This window comes from Mchenga conophoros, linkage group LG8 (genome assembly GCF_057382185.1).
Source record: "Mchenga conophoros isolate Kocher_MC1m ecotype Shallow Benthic linkage group LG8, M_conophoros_male_GT1.1, whole genome shotgun sequence".
Classification (NCBI taxonomy): Eukaryota; Metazoa; Chordata; class Actinopteri; order Cichliformes; family Cichlidae; genus Mchenga; species Mchenga conophoros.
In genome coordinates, this window is record NC_140533.1 from 17,796,440 (window position 1) to 17,812,292 (window position 15,853).

General features: G+C 40.6%; 1 protein-coding gene across 1 annotated transcript; it reads right to left on the bottom strand.

Moving 5' to 3' along the window:
- Positions 1–1,956: 1,956 nt before the first annotated feature.
- Positions 1,957–15,130, bottom strand: cpn1 (carboxypeptidase N, polypeptide 1). Its single transcript, XM_085284635.1, has 9 exons — positions 14,716–15,130; positions 12,949–13,145; positions 11,176–11,331; positions 6,960–7,136; positions 6,731–6,842; positions 4,591–4,730; positions 3,463–3,562; positions 2,504–2,622; positions 1,957–2,385 (listed from the first exon to the last, which is right to left on the bottom strand). Exons 1-9 carry the CDS (start codon positions 14,948–14,950, stop codon positions 2,275–2,277), a joined length of 1,347 nt encoding a protein of 448 aa, XP_085140761.1. The 5' UTR covers positions 14,951–15,130; the 3' UTR covers positions 1,957–2,274.
- Positions 15,131–15,853: the final 723 nt, after the last annotated feature.

Consider the following 15,853-nt stretch of genomic DNA (forward strand, 5'->3'; position numbering starts at 1 on the left):
TATGATATGGCTCTACAACTATCAAAAACTAGTGTCTGAGAGCATCCTGCTGCCATACAAAAGGAAATTGTAACAACATTACATCACAGACATCTCAAATGTACTTATAACAGTGTTGTAATCTGTATGAAGATAAAACCCAAACATCTAAGCCACTAACTCTAAAGTGAGGGGATTTAACTTTTTGCCACGGTCCACATAAAGGCAGGAATAATTTTAGGTTATTCTTATTATTAAGTTATTCTGAGGGACCATCATTACCCTGTAAGGAAACATTACTGTGCTGAGGGGATCGGTGTCTTTTAATGATAACAAATGGTGGGAACAAATGATGGGAACGAGGGCTCCCTGAATGAAGTTTGAACATGTGCTATGTGCGGTGACATCTGTGGGACAGTTTGGACCCATCTAAATCCTGTGTGAGGGAATATCTTTTGGAGTAAAAAAACAAAGGCGTCCTTTTGTTGAGAAATTCAATTCAACAGAAAGAATATGTAACTATTTGACTAAGTCCTGCTTTGTTTCTTATGCATCAGTGACATCTACTGTATGCACCCTGAAATGCACATTTTCCTATGTCCATATATTATTTCCATCACACACAGAAATAGTCCTAAAGAACCCAAATGAATAAATAAAATAAATATAAATAAATATTCATTTAAATAGATTAATCAGCTCTGTTCTTTAGCAAGACTCGCATGTATAATAAAACATAACTATGTGAGAAAGGAAAACAAATATTTTAGTTTGAGGAAAATTTTACAGTCTGTTGAGAAGAATTACAAATATAGATAAATAAATGAAGAAATGTGTAAATGTAAAAATGTAATAAAAATGGGAATATAAATTAAAACAGGAGTTAAAAGGGTAAATAAAGAATAAATAGAAATTTAGTATCATTTTGTATGTATTTTTATACTACCCTTTTTGTACTACCTATGTTACCTTTTTTGTTTTTACTGTTGCTAATTATTATTAAAATCCTAACTTCTAAAATAAATATTTTACTGAAATTCCTTATAAAGCTCCTTATAGGCACTTGCATACAAAAATAAATGATTAATACAGATTTATGTATTTTTTATTTATTTATTTTGCTGCAAGATGTAAAGTCAGATGACTGCAACTGCAGCAACAATTCCCTTTGATTGTTAGGGTACCTGGGTCGTTGACCCAGTGTTTTCAGTTTTGTACCTTTATTTGTGTTCTCGTCTTGGTTTATTACTGTGAAGGTTTTGGTTTCTGTTTTTCTGTTTTGGTTTCTGTTTTGTATTTTCCCCGGTCCTTCTTGGTTTATGATTTTGTAGTTCTTAAGTTTGGGTTTCCATACTCCCTCTGTTCTGTGTCTGCCATGCTCCCAGTCTCTGTTCCCTCTGTTGCAGTGTCTGCTTGTGAGTCCGTCTGTAAGTTCAGTCTGTGTTTCCTGTTTTACTTTGAAAGTCCGTATCTCATGTTAACGTGTCTGGTTTTGCTTCCTTTGACTTGTCAGCCTTGATTTGCCCCAGCTGTGTTTCCCTCCTGTCTCCCATTCTGTCTGTCTCTCCTTCTGTGTATTTAAGCCCTGTGTTTTCATTTGTCTGTGTCATAATCTACCCTCATCTTACTGTGTGTTCTATTGTCATTTTTCTTACTTTTGAGTTCACATTTTGACTCACTTGACATTGATTTTTTTTAAAAAGAATTGTTATTACCAAAAAAGGTAAATAATATTAACCTTTAAGATCAAGTCTAAAGGCCAATTAAGTATTTTATAATGTGAAAAAGGCAATTCTGTGAAATATTTTGAAATCATTAAATGCGAAATATTTAAAAATGAATGTCCATTTCAGCAAATCAGTGTATTAATATCTATTATATGCTTTAAATGTGTACCTGAGTACACGTTTTTTTTTTTTAATTTCCCTGTTTTTCAGAGCAATAATCCAGCAATAATAAAGAAGTCTTAAATACAGATGGTAAAAACATTTCTTTAATTTCATTTTCACTTACCATCAAATTATTGTAATCAAAACCAAAAAAATATCCTTTACAAATACAGGCTAGCTGTGTTCATACAAATTAAAACTGTTGGATAAATACACCAGCCTTTCAACAGTTTCTTGATACAGAAAAACAAAACCCAAAAAGGAAATAGACGCTAGGACTACAAAGGTATGTTAAGGTTGTGTATCATTTACATAATTCATATGCGTATGCATGTGTATGTTTTTTGTACGAGCTCTTCTGTGTATTTGTTTATGACTGTGTGCCCTCTAAATGATTGTCCGTGCCTCATCTTGGGCCAAGCTTCAAGGGAGCTTTAGGAGATGAGAGGTTCCTCCTGCCGTGGTGCGGCTTCACCTTCAGGTTTTGTTTTGGTGCTGGTTTCAAGTAAAAATGAAGCTGTCAGGGACCAGATGGAATAAAAGGTGTGAGTTAGTTTATTTAGTAGACATAAAAACACAGACACCACACAATAACCTCAAGTTTGGTCAGACCAACCATACGAGCAGAAACCAACCTGTATGGCCTCAGCTGGTCCCACTGTGACAGTGCTGGTGAAAGGGAGGTAACCGGGTGCAGAGGCTGTTACAGTGTAAGTGCCTGGCAACAGAAGTCTGAAGTAGTCGCCATCAACTCCTGAAGGAGCACATGTAAGGAAAATTATGAGACTTGTACAGTCGCTGTATCTTAATTAAACATATTCCTGGAGTGCCACCAATATGTCGACAATGACGGTAGTTTTTTAACATAAAAAAATAATTCACACTAAATAAAGAAAGTTGTAGGTGCCAAATTGGAAACTGAGTATGAACTACGCGATGCCATCATGCCAATATGGATCCTCTGAGGAATGTTTGCAGTACTTTGTTAAATATGTGGCATGAAGAATTAAAGTAGTTCTAAAGGCAAAAAAGGGGCTTATCCCTGTACTAGCGAGATGCACCTGTTGAACTGGCTGGTGAGTGTCTTGATAGGTGACTTTAATTTCTCTCACGTTGCATTTCCACCACTGACCAGTAGAGGATGACTTGCTCCGTTATATCTGTGCTTGACTTCCACACCGCACCATTAGATGCACTCGACTGTCCTTTTGCGTGTGAGGATTGAATGCACTTTTAAAATCTGGATATCATACTAAAATTTAGTTCATCGCTAAAAGTCTTGTCGAGATTGCGTCTTGTTTCATTCTGGTTTATTTCCAAAGGATCATATTTTTATGGAACTGAGACTCAAAGTCGACTTCTGGCTGCTCGAGGCATTCGATTCATGCAGAAGTTATTGTTAGTGCCTGCCATTAGTCATGCAGTATGTGTCCTTGTCTTATTTTGAAATGACAGACTGACACCGGATGTTATCAAACACTGGTCTTCTATTTCACTGGCTGGGACACTAGACAATCAGTCACTATAAATCCAGCTTCCACACCTATCAAGAAAAAAAAATAACAACCACATATACACCAAAAGTCCCTGTTACCTGCGGTCACGTCATGATTGATGCCAGCTACTGAGATCTCTGCTTTGCTGATGGGGTTGTTGTTTTCATCATACACCATGCCTTTTATCCCATGATGCACCTGAGAAAAGACAAAACGTGTACATACTTCAAATATTGAAGTATATTTAATAAAATCTAAGGTTTGGAAATTGGATTCCTATCATCTGTTTGATGTGTAAAGCTGTCTGTAGTCTTAAGAACTTAAAAAAGGAAGGTGACTGGACCTCTTTAAGTTTTTTGAAGACATTTGACTTCATCCAGAAAGTTTCTTCAAAGCTTTCAGCACTTGCTCATGTTTATTAGCACATACGCTCAAAACCCTGAAACCTAAAGTCTGAAATACTGACTTAAAGTGATTTGATTGCATGTACAATTTGTTACAAAACTTTAGATTTAATGGAATCTGTTCAAATTAAATTTACTTTCTCAGTATACATTCAGTTTATACCAAACATATTTTCCCAAATGATTAATTATTTATACATTTCAGTTGCATTTTGCTCAAAATTATTGCTTAATGTTTACAAGAGAAAGATTATACTTGAATATACTTTAAATAATATGTTTTTTTAAAGAAAATACTGTATGTGCTAATAAATACGAGTGAATATGAAGGAATCCTAAGCTACATTTCTACACCTCAGACTTAATTAACACTCCTTAGGCTCAGCAGTGTTCAGCAGCTAAAGAAAGACCAGAACAGCATCTGCAGGCCCAGTTTAGTTTGTTTAATTAGTGCTTTGCAAAAAATGTATGCAACTGGGGGCCCACCCTTACAGAAACATTATTAGTGGCAAAGCATCGCTTTTTGAATCTCAGTGGAATAAAGGACATGTTGTTGTCCTCAGACCACGGCCTTGTTCCGTCCTCGAAGAAGGTTAAAAGTCAGATTACTCATATTACACAGAATTTCACGCATCTAATTTTTTGGTCACTTTATCCCAGAGGCGACTGCCAATATTCACAAGACACCAGGGCAGCAGACTCACGACTCCTGGCAGTTGGGTTTTTATGTGTAATAGTGTGTATGTGTGGTGCATTGAGCTCCAATAAATTAAATACTCTTTCAGTATAACTCTGATTTGCCAAATTTCGTCATGTACAAACCTGTTCTAGGTATGAAACCAGCGCTTCCCGGTTGCCCAGCCATTCTCTCGGCAGTGCTGATGCCGGAGGAAACTTATCGCAGCTCAGCTCCAGAGTGATCTCGAAGCAGTTGGTGTACAAGTAGTTGAAGTCCTGCATGCCTGAAACACAGATAAATATTTTAGGAGGACAATAAATGTATTAATGTGGCTCTTCACTTTAGATTTCTAGGTCTTTGCAACAGGACACATTAGTTATATTTATAGATTCAAAGTGTTTTTTCCACCACGCTTTGCCTCTTGAGGAAGCTGTTCAAAATTGTAGGAGTATAAGTTGCTTTAAAAAAAAACCCTTTTGTTTTTGGCTTTACAATATGGCTCCACTTTTCATCAAAAACAAATGTACAAGGAGCCAGAAGGGAGGGAAGGTTCATATGTAACCCCACAGACCCTGACATAACACTTGGAGCATAAAGACCTGGTAAAATAAACATAGCATGCTGCTTCTAAGTGAGACTCTGGGCGTTTTCAGTCAGTTCAAAAGCTCGCATGACTCAAGTGAAAAGCTCATCAGACTCACAGTGCTGAGGAGAAACCAGAGCAGCCTGGATCAGGACTTACGCATCAAAGAAATGGGGATTGTTATTGTTGCAGTTGCAGATTAACCGAGCTGAAACTGAATATATGCCCAGAGAGTTGGATAAACTTGGTATTTTTTAACTTCCAAGAATTCATTACTGTAACAGTGCATTACTGGAAGCTTTCATTAAAAAGCAGCACACAAGTTTTCCAGCCTTTAAGCGAACCATGAGAGGGTGAGGAGTTTAAGTTTCGTGCGAGCGCCTAAGGCTGTGTGACTCCTGAGAGGGTCTCTGCCAGCATGGAGGAGGAGGTTTAATTAATGCATATTTTCAGCTATAACAAGAAATTTCACAAAATTCAAAACTCTCTTCAAGCTTCAGTTCCATTTATAGAGAGTTTATGGGATTTTACACAAAAAAAAGAGCGGTGGGGAGGCCAGCTGAGCCGTATGATTCGTTTCAACCTCACTAAAAGGCGAGGTCCTCTTCACCTTAGTTAAAATTTAAAGGATCCTTTACTTAAAGAAAAAAAGGAATTGTCACCACTAAGGTTGCCTTGTAGACTTTAACCCTTTAAAGCCTGGACCATGAAATAAATAATTGCTAGAAAAATCAAATTAAAAAAAAAACGGAGTCAACTGAAAATGTTCAGGTCCACAGACTCCACTAAAAATAAAAAGTCTAAAGACGAACTTTGAAAGACCTTCAGAAAGCTTGGAGAACTACTGCTCAAGGTCTGGCTTCCTGGAAGCAAAATATAAAGAAATTAGAGGTGACTCAAGACTTTTTCAGAGTGCTGCACACTGCCTGCTGATGGTGCGGATCGTATTGAATGGGTGCCTTTTACACCCCCTGTCCACCGCTCTACTGCTAGCTGGCAGTGTGCAAGAGGTAAGGGGGTTTAAGGCAAGCGCAGACCCAGTGCATGATGACACTGGAGAAGCATGCCTTGCGAGCCAGTCAGTGCATTTCATTCATGCTGAAGGTAATGACAGCAGGAAGCCATCACTCAGATGGTCTTGTCTTTCTTTAGCAGGAGAATTACAGCGTTTGTTCCACAGCACATGGAAATTTTGCATGTAGGCAAGGAACAATGTGTTTTGTACATAGGATGGAGGACTGTGTGCTCGTGTGGCGGGGCATTTTTTCAGCTCATTTTTCATTGAAACTGATAATTTAGCTATTATCTTCTTTGGCTTTCAAATTCCAAAATGTCTGGGGGGTGTAATAGTTTATTTTCTAAGTAGCTGTTTATATTATGAGTTTGTACATACTGGAATGTTGGCAACCAGTACTTCTCTGGAAACCTAAGAGGTCAGGACAACAGTTAGTGTTGTTGGTGTTGAGCTACAGCACTAACTTTTGTGGTGCCAAAGCAGCATAATATAAATCCAGATGCAGACTCACTGGCCAAAAATAGATGTAAACAACGTGTAAATAATTTAGTTTCAATTACGATTAATTCAATTACGAAAGCCAGCCTCAGTAATAATTTAGAGACTGCTCCAAGTGAGTCTCTTGTGCTTTTACTACGCATTTCTGTTGTCTTCCCTTCTGCTCAGGAGAAGACGTTTTGCTCACCTTTGGACAACGAGTACCAGCTGGCCCCATTGGTGATCCCCTCATCAAAGTAGTCGCCACAGTTCCAGCCCTTGTGCATCCAGCCATGAGCGTATGAGTAGGTCCTCGCCAACTGTCATCACACACAAAAGGACACGGGCCCATTCATCCACGTGTTTTCATACCCACACAACAGGCAGTGACGGTATGAGATGTGTGTCACATCTGGAAATTTTAATCTGTCACGCACCTTTCTGAAGATCTTGTCATCAGGCGTGGCCGAATAGGTGGTCCGCCCTCGAATGCGGCCATCTCTCGACTTGTCGAAGGGGTAATTGGCCACCACGGCTCCTCCGTGAAGATTCGCTGACAGGATGAAGTTGTAGTTTTGCATCCATTTAATCACAGCCAAAGTCTCTGGTTGAACCTGGGGAGGATGAGAAGCAGGACATTTAAGATTTACTGTACTTGCAGGACCACGTGCATGCATCTTTATTCCAATTCCCCAAATGAAACAATCTAATCCCACTTGAGAACCTGTCAAAATGTCTCTAAATCATCAAATAAGTTATAATGCAGAATCCCATACAGTCCTTTACGTCACCTGAGATATTTCCCAAACAACATCAGCGGGTTGACATCTGGTTTTCTTTTCATCCAAAGCTGCTGGCTTCTCTGGTTGGCTGCTTATCTGGACAAACCCCGGTTTCCTCTGGCTTTGCCTTATGGACATATTTTCTCTCTGCCTTTCTTTTTTACTTAATCATTTTGCAAAAATGGTTAGAGTTTAAAGAATCTTCTACTTTGCTCAAGCACATTTAATGATTCACCTAGCTCCTCCTAAATGCATCAGGCATGGTTAGCTTCATGGTTAAAGAATACCAACCATTTCAGTTAATGATAAATTTAATGAGAATATACAAAATTCACAAACTGAAGCTGGACTTAGCAACAAAGGAGTGGAAACACAACAGTTACGTGTACATATAATTCATAATATGCAAACTGATTTAAAGGTTTTTGATCTTTTTGCTAATTAATTCATCAAATTCTGCATGAACGGGATCAGCCTCAGCCAGATGGCATCTCCATTGCATTGCTGCAGACCTTGAAATTCCACTTGGGGCTGCCATTTATTTTCTCTGTCAGCGTTAACTCTCCTCACACTCTCAGAGCCATTTATCACGTTTGGAGACGAGGCGTAATACCTCTCCTTGAATATGGTATGTAGGACAATAAACACAGTCTGACTCTGTTCAAGAATAATCAAGCTGATCAGAGCCCAGTGACCTTGAACAGAGCAGCTGTAACCAAGAGGTCTGGCTCCCGTTTTGAACGCCGGCAGGAATTTATTATCGGTAGATCTTTATATATACTTGTGCATCCTTTGAAATAAGGGCTGTCACCGCGGTGTAGGGTTACACACGAAGGAACAGACACGGCCATATCGCAGAGCTCTACTAACAACAGAGGATACTACCCCATATTAAATGCAAAGAGAAGCAAATCAAACATTCTGGATCACTTATAGGATCACTGACACTGGGTGAGGGATGTCCTCTGGAGGCCAGTCAAATGTCAGTGGATACTTTTGCAAAAGGAGCCTTGTTTTATGTCGGGCTCTTCTGGGACTCTGTAAATAAGGTATTTCTAAGAGAAATGAAAGTGAAACTTGGAAAATGTGCTGCCGCCCAGTTCTCAGTCTTATTTTAGCACATCTCAGTTTAGTCTTGCACTTGTTCCAGTGAAGAAAGTTTCATCACTTAGCTAAATTAGTAAAAGCTGCATTCTCGAGCCTGCAGGGCTTGAGGCTTTATGTGAGAATGTATTCCTGACCAGCATAAATAAAGCAGTTGTAAGACAAGCACAGTTACCCTTTTGTGTTTCTGCATCAGGAGACAGTCATATGTACAGACTCCCTGGCTCTCTGGTTTTGCAGTTAGAGGTTAAAAAATAAAATTTTCCACCTTTGCTTGGGAACAAAAGTGGTGTGGCGACAGGGAAAGAAAAAGAAAACTATACTGAAACCACCTCTCTGTAATGACATGCCCTGTCAAAACTGCTTAAAACACTGAAAAGAGTTATTTTGAGGGAAGAGAAATCAATCACGCATTCATTTTAAAGCACTGATATGACTTTCTTTGTTTCCTAAAGGATAATATTTACTCCTCATAAACTGAAATCAAGCACATTGCATGCTTGCAATCCACTTGGCAACTGGATTAAAGCCGAGATATCAAACTCATTCAAATTTTTCATTTCACAGACCATATACAGCTCACTTTGAGTTTAACTGGACCAGTGAAACTTCCATTTCTGCCAGTATAAAGAAGTAAACTACACCTTTAATCCATGAGATATCTTAATATAGGACAAAGAAGAATTCACCTCAGTTTTTCTGACATGGTAACAAACATGCAACTGTATTAAATTAAAGAAATTCATCAGCACGACTCTGGTTTTAAATTATAAGAATTAAACGTGTAAATTACAGAAAAGGTTTCGGTAGCTCATTGCTCAGACTGTCCTGTAAATACAGAACAGACTATCACGACTAATTCAGAGAAAATGTTTAGTTTTTTTTTATTGTAGACCAACAGAAATGTCTATAGTTGATTGTGACTGTATTAGTGTAGCTAGCATCAATGTCCATGTGAAGGGCTTTATTAATAGGAAAAGCTGCAATTTAAAACTACAAAAATACAGTTAGAAGTCTCAAATTTACACCCTTGTCTTTGTCTGGGCATTTCTAGCCCCTGGGCCTTATGTTTGACACCCTGTCATAAAGCATACCCTGTTTCATTTTTCCCCCCTAATAAATAATTTACAAAGTGAACATGTTATATTTAATAAGACTTGACATAAGCAAGTGAGACCATAAATGCGTAAGGAAAACACTGAGGTCATAAACCAAATGAGGGTCATTTTCTCGTAGGCTTCTACCCACCTCTTGCCCTGTGACAGCTGAAATACCCCCGCCCCTCCTCCGCACGTGCACGTAAGTCGGTGAAGTTGAATTCTTTTTGGGACGCCCCATAAGAAGAAGGGTTTAAATGTATGTTTAAGACACTTCTACGAGGATTATATCCATCTTTTCTTTAGAGTCTATCACTAAATCTAGCTAAAGGTATTTTAATTTGGACGGTTCAAGATATAATCAACTTTAGGTTCATATTTCAGTTCTCAAAACATGAAGCTATCTAGCAGTTATAATAAAAACTGACTGTCCTTAAGAGGGAGGAATTTTATTTTTCAAGGAAACTATGAACAACAGTCCTACTGGAGGCTGCAGTTGAGACACCCCCAAGGATCTGACCTTAATAGTTAAAATGTACTTTTTGGCAGGCTAGTGGACTGTTTGACAGCACGCACTCTCATGTTACTCTCCACTGTTCATTTTACACTTCAGTGATCTGAAATAAGTACACATTGCGCTACAAAGGCCATTCAATCACCCAGAATAAAGCCAGGTCTCTCCCACAGCCAATCTGAACTCTGCTGCTTACGCCGAAACTCTGAGGCACATTTTTCTTCCTTAGTCTCAGTCACCGTGTAAGTGTGGCAGGTTTATATAGTGTCTATTCTATGTAGAGAGCATCTGTACTTTTATAGTGCAGACATAGCAATGTGCAGACAGTTTTGGGTAAAGTAGCAGCAAAGTGAGGAGTCAGCCAGTGCCTCAGGGTAACAGTTACACTCTGACGCTGCAGAGTGGCTCACTGTAACTTCTCATGATGGTGATGAAAACCAAAAAATGTTTAGCTGAGGCTCAAAGTCCTCATAAACAGTGCATATAGTTAATCACATGTTATGACCCAGAGAAGAAGAAGGCTGTTGGCGGGGGGTTGCTTCTTCTTCTTGGGGTGTTTTCTCAGCTCCAGCATCTAAAGAAATATGCAAACTAATATGACTTACCAACGCTTTTGTTCCAGTTTGTTCCAGTTTGCGGAGCTAGGTTGCCAGTTACCCCACCTGTTTCATATTTCAAAGACTCCAAATACGAATGAGGGCAACCACAGTGTCTATGCTAAGAGCCATAGCCTGCTATGTGCAAGATAAGCAAACAGGTCTAGGCTATACAGGCACGCAGAAAAAAGTCACAAAATGATACAGAGGACCGACCAAGGAGTCTCCTGAGTCTACTCACATTTAAATATATGGACTTTTTTATTATTTAGCTGAGACACAGCTGGCACTGGAATCTCATCCAGTGCAGATCTCATGAATTTGTTTATGTCAACAAAGTTAAAGCCAAGATAACCCAACTATGTTACAGCTGCTCATTATTCAGCTTCGCTCACACGCTCACACGAGCATGATAAATGCCCTCATCCATCCTCCTCCTCGCTCCCTCCTTCTCTCTCACCCACATATGCTCCGAGCCACACATACTTGCGTACACACATGGACACTTTAACACACACGTACACCCTCAAACGGTTTCAGTTGTATTCAGCAGAACTGACCTGATGCTCCCAGTTGTCCGGGAGGGGCAGGTGGTGGTTTCGTCCTTTGGTTTTCTCGTAGTAGTACATGAGCGCGTTCAGGTCCGGAAAGTCGCGGTTTAGATCGATTTCTCTGGCGTTCCCTCGACCCACTAGGTAACCGTTGAACTCCGGACCCTGTTGATGCACAGATCACAAAAAAAACATTTTTTTTAAAACTGGTGAGTAATCTTGCTCTTTCCCACCAGAATGATTAAATGATCATATTTTGGCTTGTGACGTTAAGGTTTCCGGAGGTCAAGTTATGAGCTCCAATTTCTCGGAAGCAGTAAAACAAAGCTGAATTTATTATTCCCCAGTCCTCAGAGGCTATCTATAGAGCAACAACAGTCAAGTATTTTTCCCAAAACGGAGTTTTAAGACCGTGCAACAAATCCATGGTACTGAGTGTGCTAACAGCCGGACAGATAGACTGTCACAATCGATTAAAAGTACCCAAAGTCAAAGCACTTTAAGCAAAAAGCTCAAGTTCTCACTCTTAGGCAGTTTTTTTTTCTACTGCTGGATCTTAATGATGTCATACACCTGCTGTGGGCACAGAAGCCCCTCCTACCTGCTGTTATGCCTTCTGGATGCAAGGGACAGGCAATCAGAAGAAAGCTGGCTTAAAGGGAACAGCTTTTCCCCCTCAGTGAGCATGGTAAACAATACTCCAACTAAACATCGAATTAGTTAGCACTGTCATTGCAAGCATGTTAGGATGCTAACATTTCAGTTTAGTTAAAAGGTCTGTTTTGCTTAAATGCAGCGTCACAGGGGCATCACTAACTGTAGACTTGTTTTATTTTATGAGTGCCTTGAAATTTTCTTATTTGTTTGCATCTTTAGCTTGGACCTTTAATCTTAAATGTCACTATATGTTTTTATATATCAAGTAAAGCAAGGGGGCAATTTAAGAAGCTCTTTTTTGATTGGTTTGACTTTCTTCTGTATTTCAGTGTGAGACTTTCTAAGACTTTGCAAAAGAGCTGACTGACCTGTGTGTTGGTGTCTATAGCTTACATTTTCTGATAAGATTTCTTCTTGTTGTTGTTTTTTTCCCTAAAAGCTTGATCACAACATTGAGTCGCCAAGGATGCTTTAAAATGAAACTGCCTTGCCGTTTTTGAACAGATGCTGCTGCACCCAAACATCTGCTGACGCAACTAATTACAGTGCAGTATGTATGTGTCGTCTGAGTGGCAAAGAGAGGGACTGTCATGTGAAGCTGGTCGCTTCAGGACATATCATTAGCCAGCAATAGACTGTGTGTGTATTTGTGTTGCAGCAGTCTGCGTGTGTATCAGTTGTTTCACGGCCCATAATTACCCCTGACACAAAGTTAGGGGCTTTCTTGGGAAGCTGATAGATGGGATTATTACAGACGCAAGCAAACGGTGGAGAAAAATCATCAACTACTGTTTGACTCGTAGTCGCTCGTCTTACACAAACACACACACACACACACACACACACACACACACACACACACACACACACACACACACACGTATTTGTTTAAAAATCCTAAAAGATCAGATGGATTGAGCTGTGTGGCTCGCAGGTGTTTAGTTTCACTCAGGGACCTCAACATTTCTAATATTTCCACTGCCAAGAACAAAACCAAGGGAAAAGAAAATATAGATTTTTTTTTCTTCTTCTTTGCACGGGGGACGGTTTCTTTGAAAAAACACAGCCAGAGACGTCCCAGAGGGAGTTTTGTTTTGGCACGTCTAAGCCTAAAGCTCAAATTACCTGTCTGGCAGCCACCTCGTAGCCATCGGGGTTCATGGAAGGCAGGATGTGGATGCGCGTGTCGTGGATCAGCCTCACGATTCGCTGGTTTCTGTTTCGGTACTCCTCGCACAAGAACTGGGAGAACTTGATGAGAAGCTCACGCCCAAGCACCTCGTTGCCATGCATGTTGCCCACGTACTTGAACTCGGGCTCCACTGGGGAGGGAGTGGAGAAGCAGAGGGGGCATGAAGTTACGAAAAAAGCCACACAGAGCTGTCAAGTACCACATTTAAAACAGATGGCCTGAGGAAACACATGCAGGACGCCACAGTCGCAGAAATTTCTTGATAAGGATGTTCTTACAGACATAAGCTCTGGAAATTGTGCTGATTGAATTATCTGGATGAGTTATGTGTATTTGCCACCAATGTCTCAGCCTTGCTCTCTGTGCAGGGTTTCTTCCCCCTGAGGATCCCTTTATTAATCACTACTGAGGGAAGCAAAAAAACCCCAAGCACGGTTGCCAGAGGTCAGACTTATGACTTAACACTAGATACAAATTTGCGCTAAATTTGACACTAAAACCATCACATCAAAGAATAAGCGCTTGTGTTTTTTTTCGTCATTGATACTTTCAAATCTATCAGCGCCCTTCACTAATTGTTTCAGGCATCCAAATGGCATGCTGGGCATTGCAACTCCCCTCTTTTTCTTTAGCGCAGTTCCAACTGGCCATGAGTTCACAAAACAGCGCTGGCTCCAGCATGTAGTTTAAAAAGAAAGAAAGAAAACCCACACACACTCATTCAGCAGTATGTGAAACGCATGAACTTCGTACAGAGTGCAGGAGGCTTGACCCAGACTACACCTCAGGTCACTCCCCCTTCATGAAGTGTTCAGTTCCTGTTTTTCACCCTCGGTCACCTTGCGACAGAACAGGCCTACATCCTTCAATTCTACTGAAGGAAGCTTCCGAGTATGCAAACACGCAGAAAAAAAGCAGGCTTGGCTGGAGCCAAAAAAACATTCCCTTCAGTTGTCAAGCTTTTTTTTTAAATGCAAGAATGGAAAAATCTTCCACAGCATTTCCTTGATATGACATTTTGGCCAATTTCCAATGCAAACATTGGATATAATCATACACTAGCTGCAAACTAAATACCTGAAGAGCTGATTCAGTGGTTTTTGTGGGAGTGTATTCAGGGTTAAATCCTTGATGACTCAAAGTGATTCTGTTTGTCATCTGCTACATTTTGTCAGTGGTCGGATGGCAAAGAAAAATCAAAATGAATCACAGATGTTGACTCGATTCTTTCACTTTCTTCTTTCTTTTCCTTTTTTTTTTGTTTTCACTTTTGAGTTTTCCTCAGTTTACAGCCAGTGATGTTCAAAGCACCCACTTCGGGATAATTTCACCTTTTCCTCCTCACTGTTAAGTCACACAGTGGTTCGGCTTCATAAAGGCAAAATCGAAAGCTTGAGACAAAACCGAAGCCTCTTGCAGACTCAGTCTCCTGCCAGCTCTTCTCATTGTGTGTGGCAAAAAGTACAAGACAGATGAGGAGCCAGTAGCACAGGTTGTGCATTCGAAATCTATCATAGATTAATATCATTTGCAGATGTTTATCAGCTTTTTTTGAGGAGTTGGGATTAAATTATTAAGCTGTTAAATTACTTCCATCCATCACGTTTTCTGCCAATTATCCACTTTGGGATAAAATGCAACATGAAATCATTGTACAGCATGTCACTGGGCTGTCAAACAACGGATCAGGTGTTACTTACATGCTTCGTGGTTGCCCGGGTTATCGCTGAACTCCAGGACATAGAGGTGGCGACCCTCCACACTGTGCCCGATGCTGTAAATGCGCGTGATGTAGGGGCATTCGCTCTGCACTGCAAACAGAGCTCGTACCATGTCCTCGTATTTGTGATGCTGGAAGTCTGAGCCCGACACCAGGAACCCCATCAGCCCCAGCAGGAGAGCACAGAGCCAGGGAAGAGTCCAGGGTTGCTGCATGGTCCCTTAGCCCAGGTTGTGCAGCGCAGGAGAGGCTGGTGAAGAGGCTGCCTGCAACTATGCAAACCACTCACAGGATTTCAGATGTATTCTCCTTCACACACCACACATACTGCTTGCTCCCTGCTTGCTCTTTTTCTTTCTTGTGCCCCTTCTTTTCTCCAGCTCTCTCTCTGCCTCCTCCCACATACAGTCCTCTCAGTGAAGAGCAAGTAAGGACAGCCCCCTGCTCCTTCTTTGTCTCACTCTCCTCCTCCAACAGCTGCTTCTCTCCCTCTCTCTTTCCCTTTGGGTGCTTGTCAAGTACATGCTACTTGCTTTATTAGGGGCTTCAAATGCTTCTGCTTTAAGTAGTTTGCCCCACAGCCCCCTGAGCTTTCAACACACAGACTCTGAATTTCATTCTGCCTCTGAGACACTCATTTTCCATCCCTTTCTTTGTCTCTAACTCTTGTTCTGTGCTCCCTTCCTGGGAAAGAGGGGTTGTTTCCACGGCACTGCTTTCCCCAACCCCTGCAGCCCTCAATCATCCATTCATTAACTCTTAAGTCAACACACAACCCCTGCGTGTGCGTGCATGCACGTGTGAGTGTATGTGTGTGTGTGTACGTGCATGCACATGCGCTTGAAGTCCACAGATGAATGAGTGTGAAAGCTCTTTTGCAACCTTTAAACTGGCTTTTGTAGCTCTGTTTCCCCAAAGCACTAACACATAGAAAAACATACCAACACAGGCTCTTGCAAAAAGACTAAATGCTGCAGTTAAACTTCTAAAAGGCACAGGACGATACTGAGATGCATGCATCCCGTACAAACACACACACACACACACACACACACACACACACACACACACACACACACACACACACACATTACGACTACTGCAGAGCGTGCAAGGGG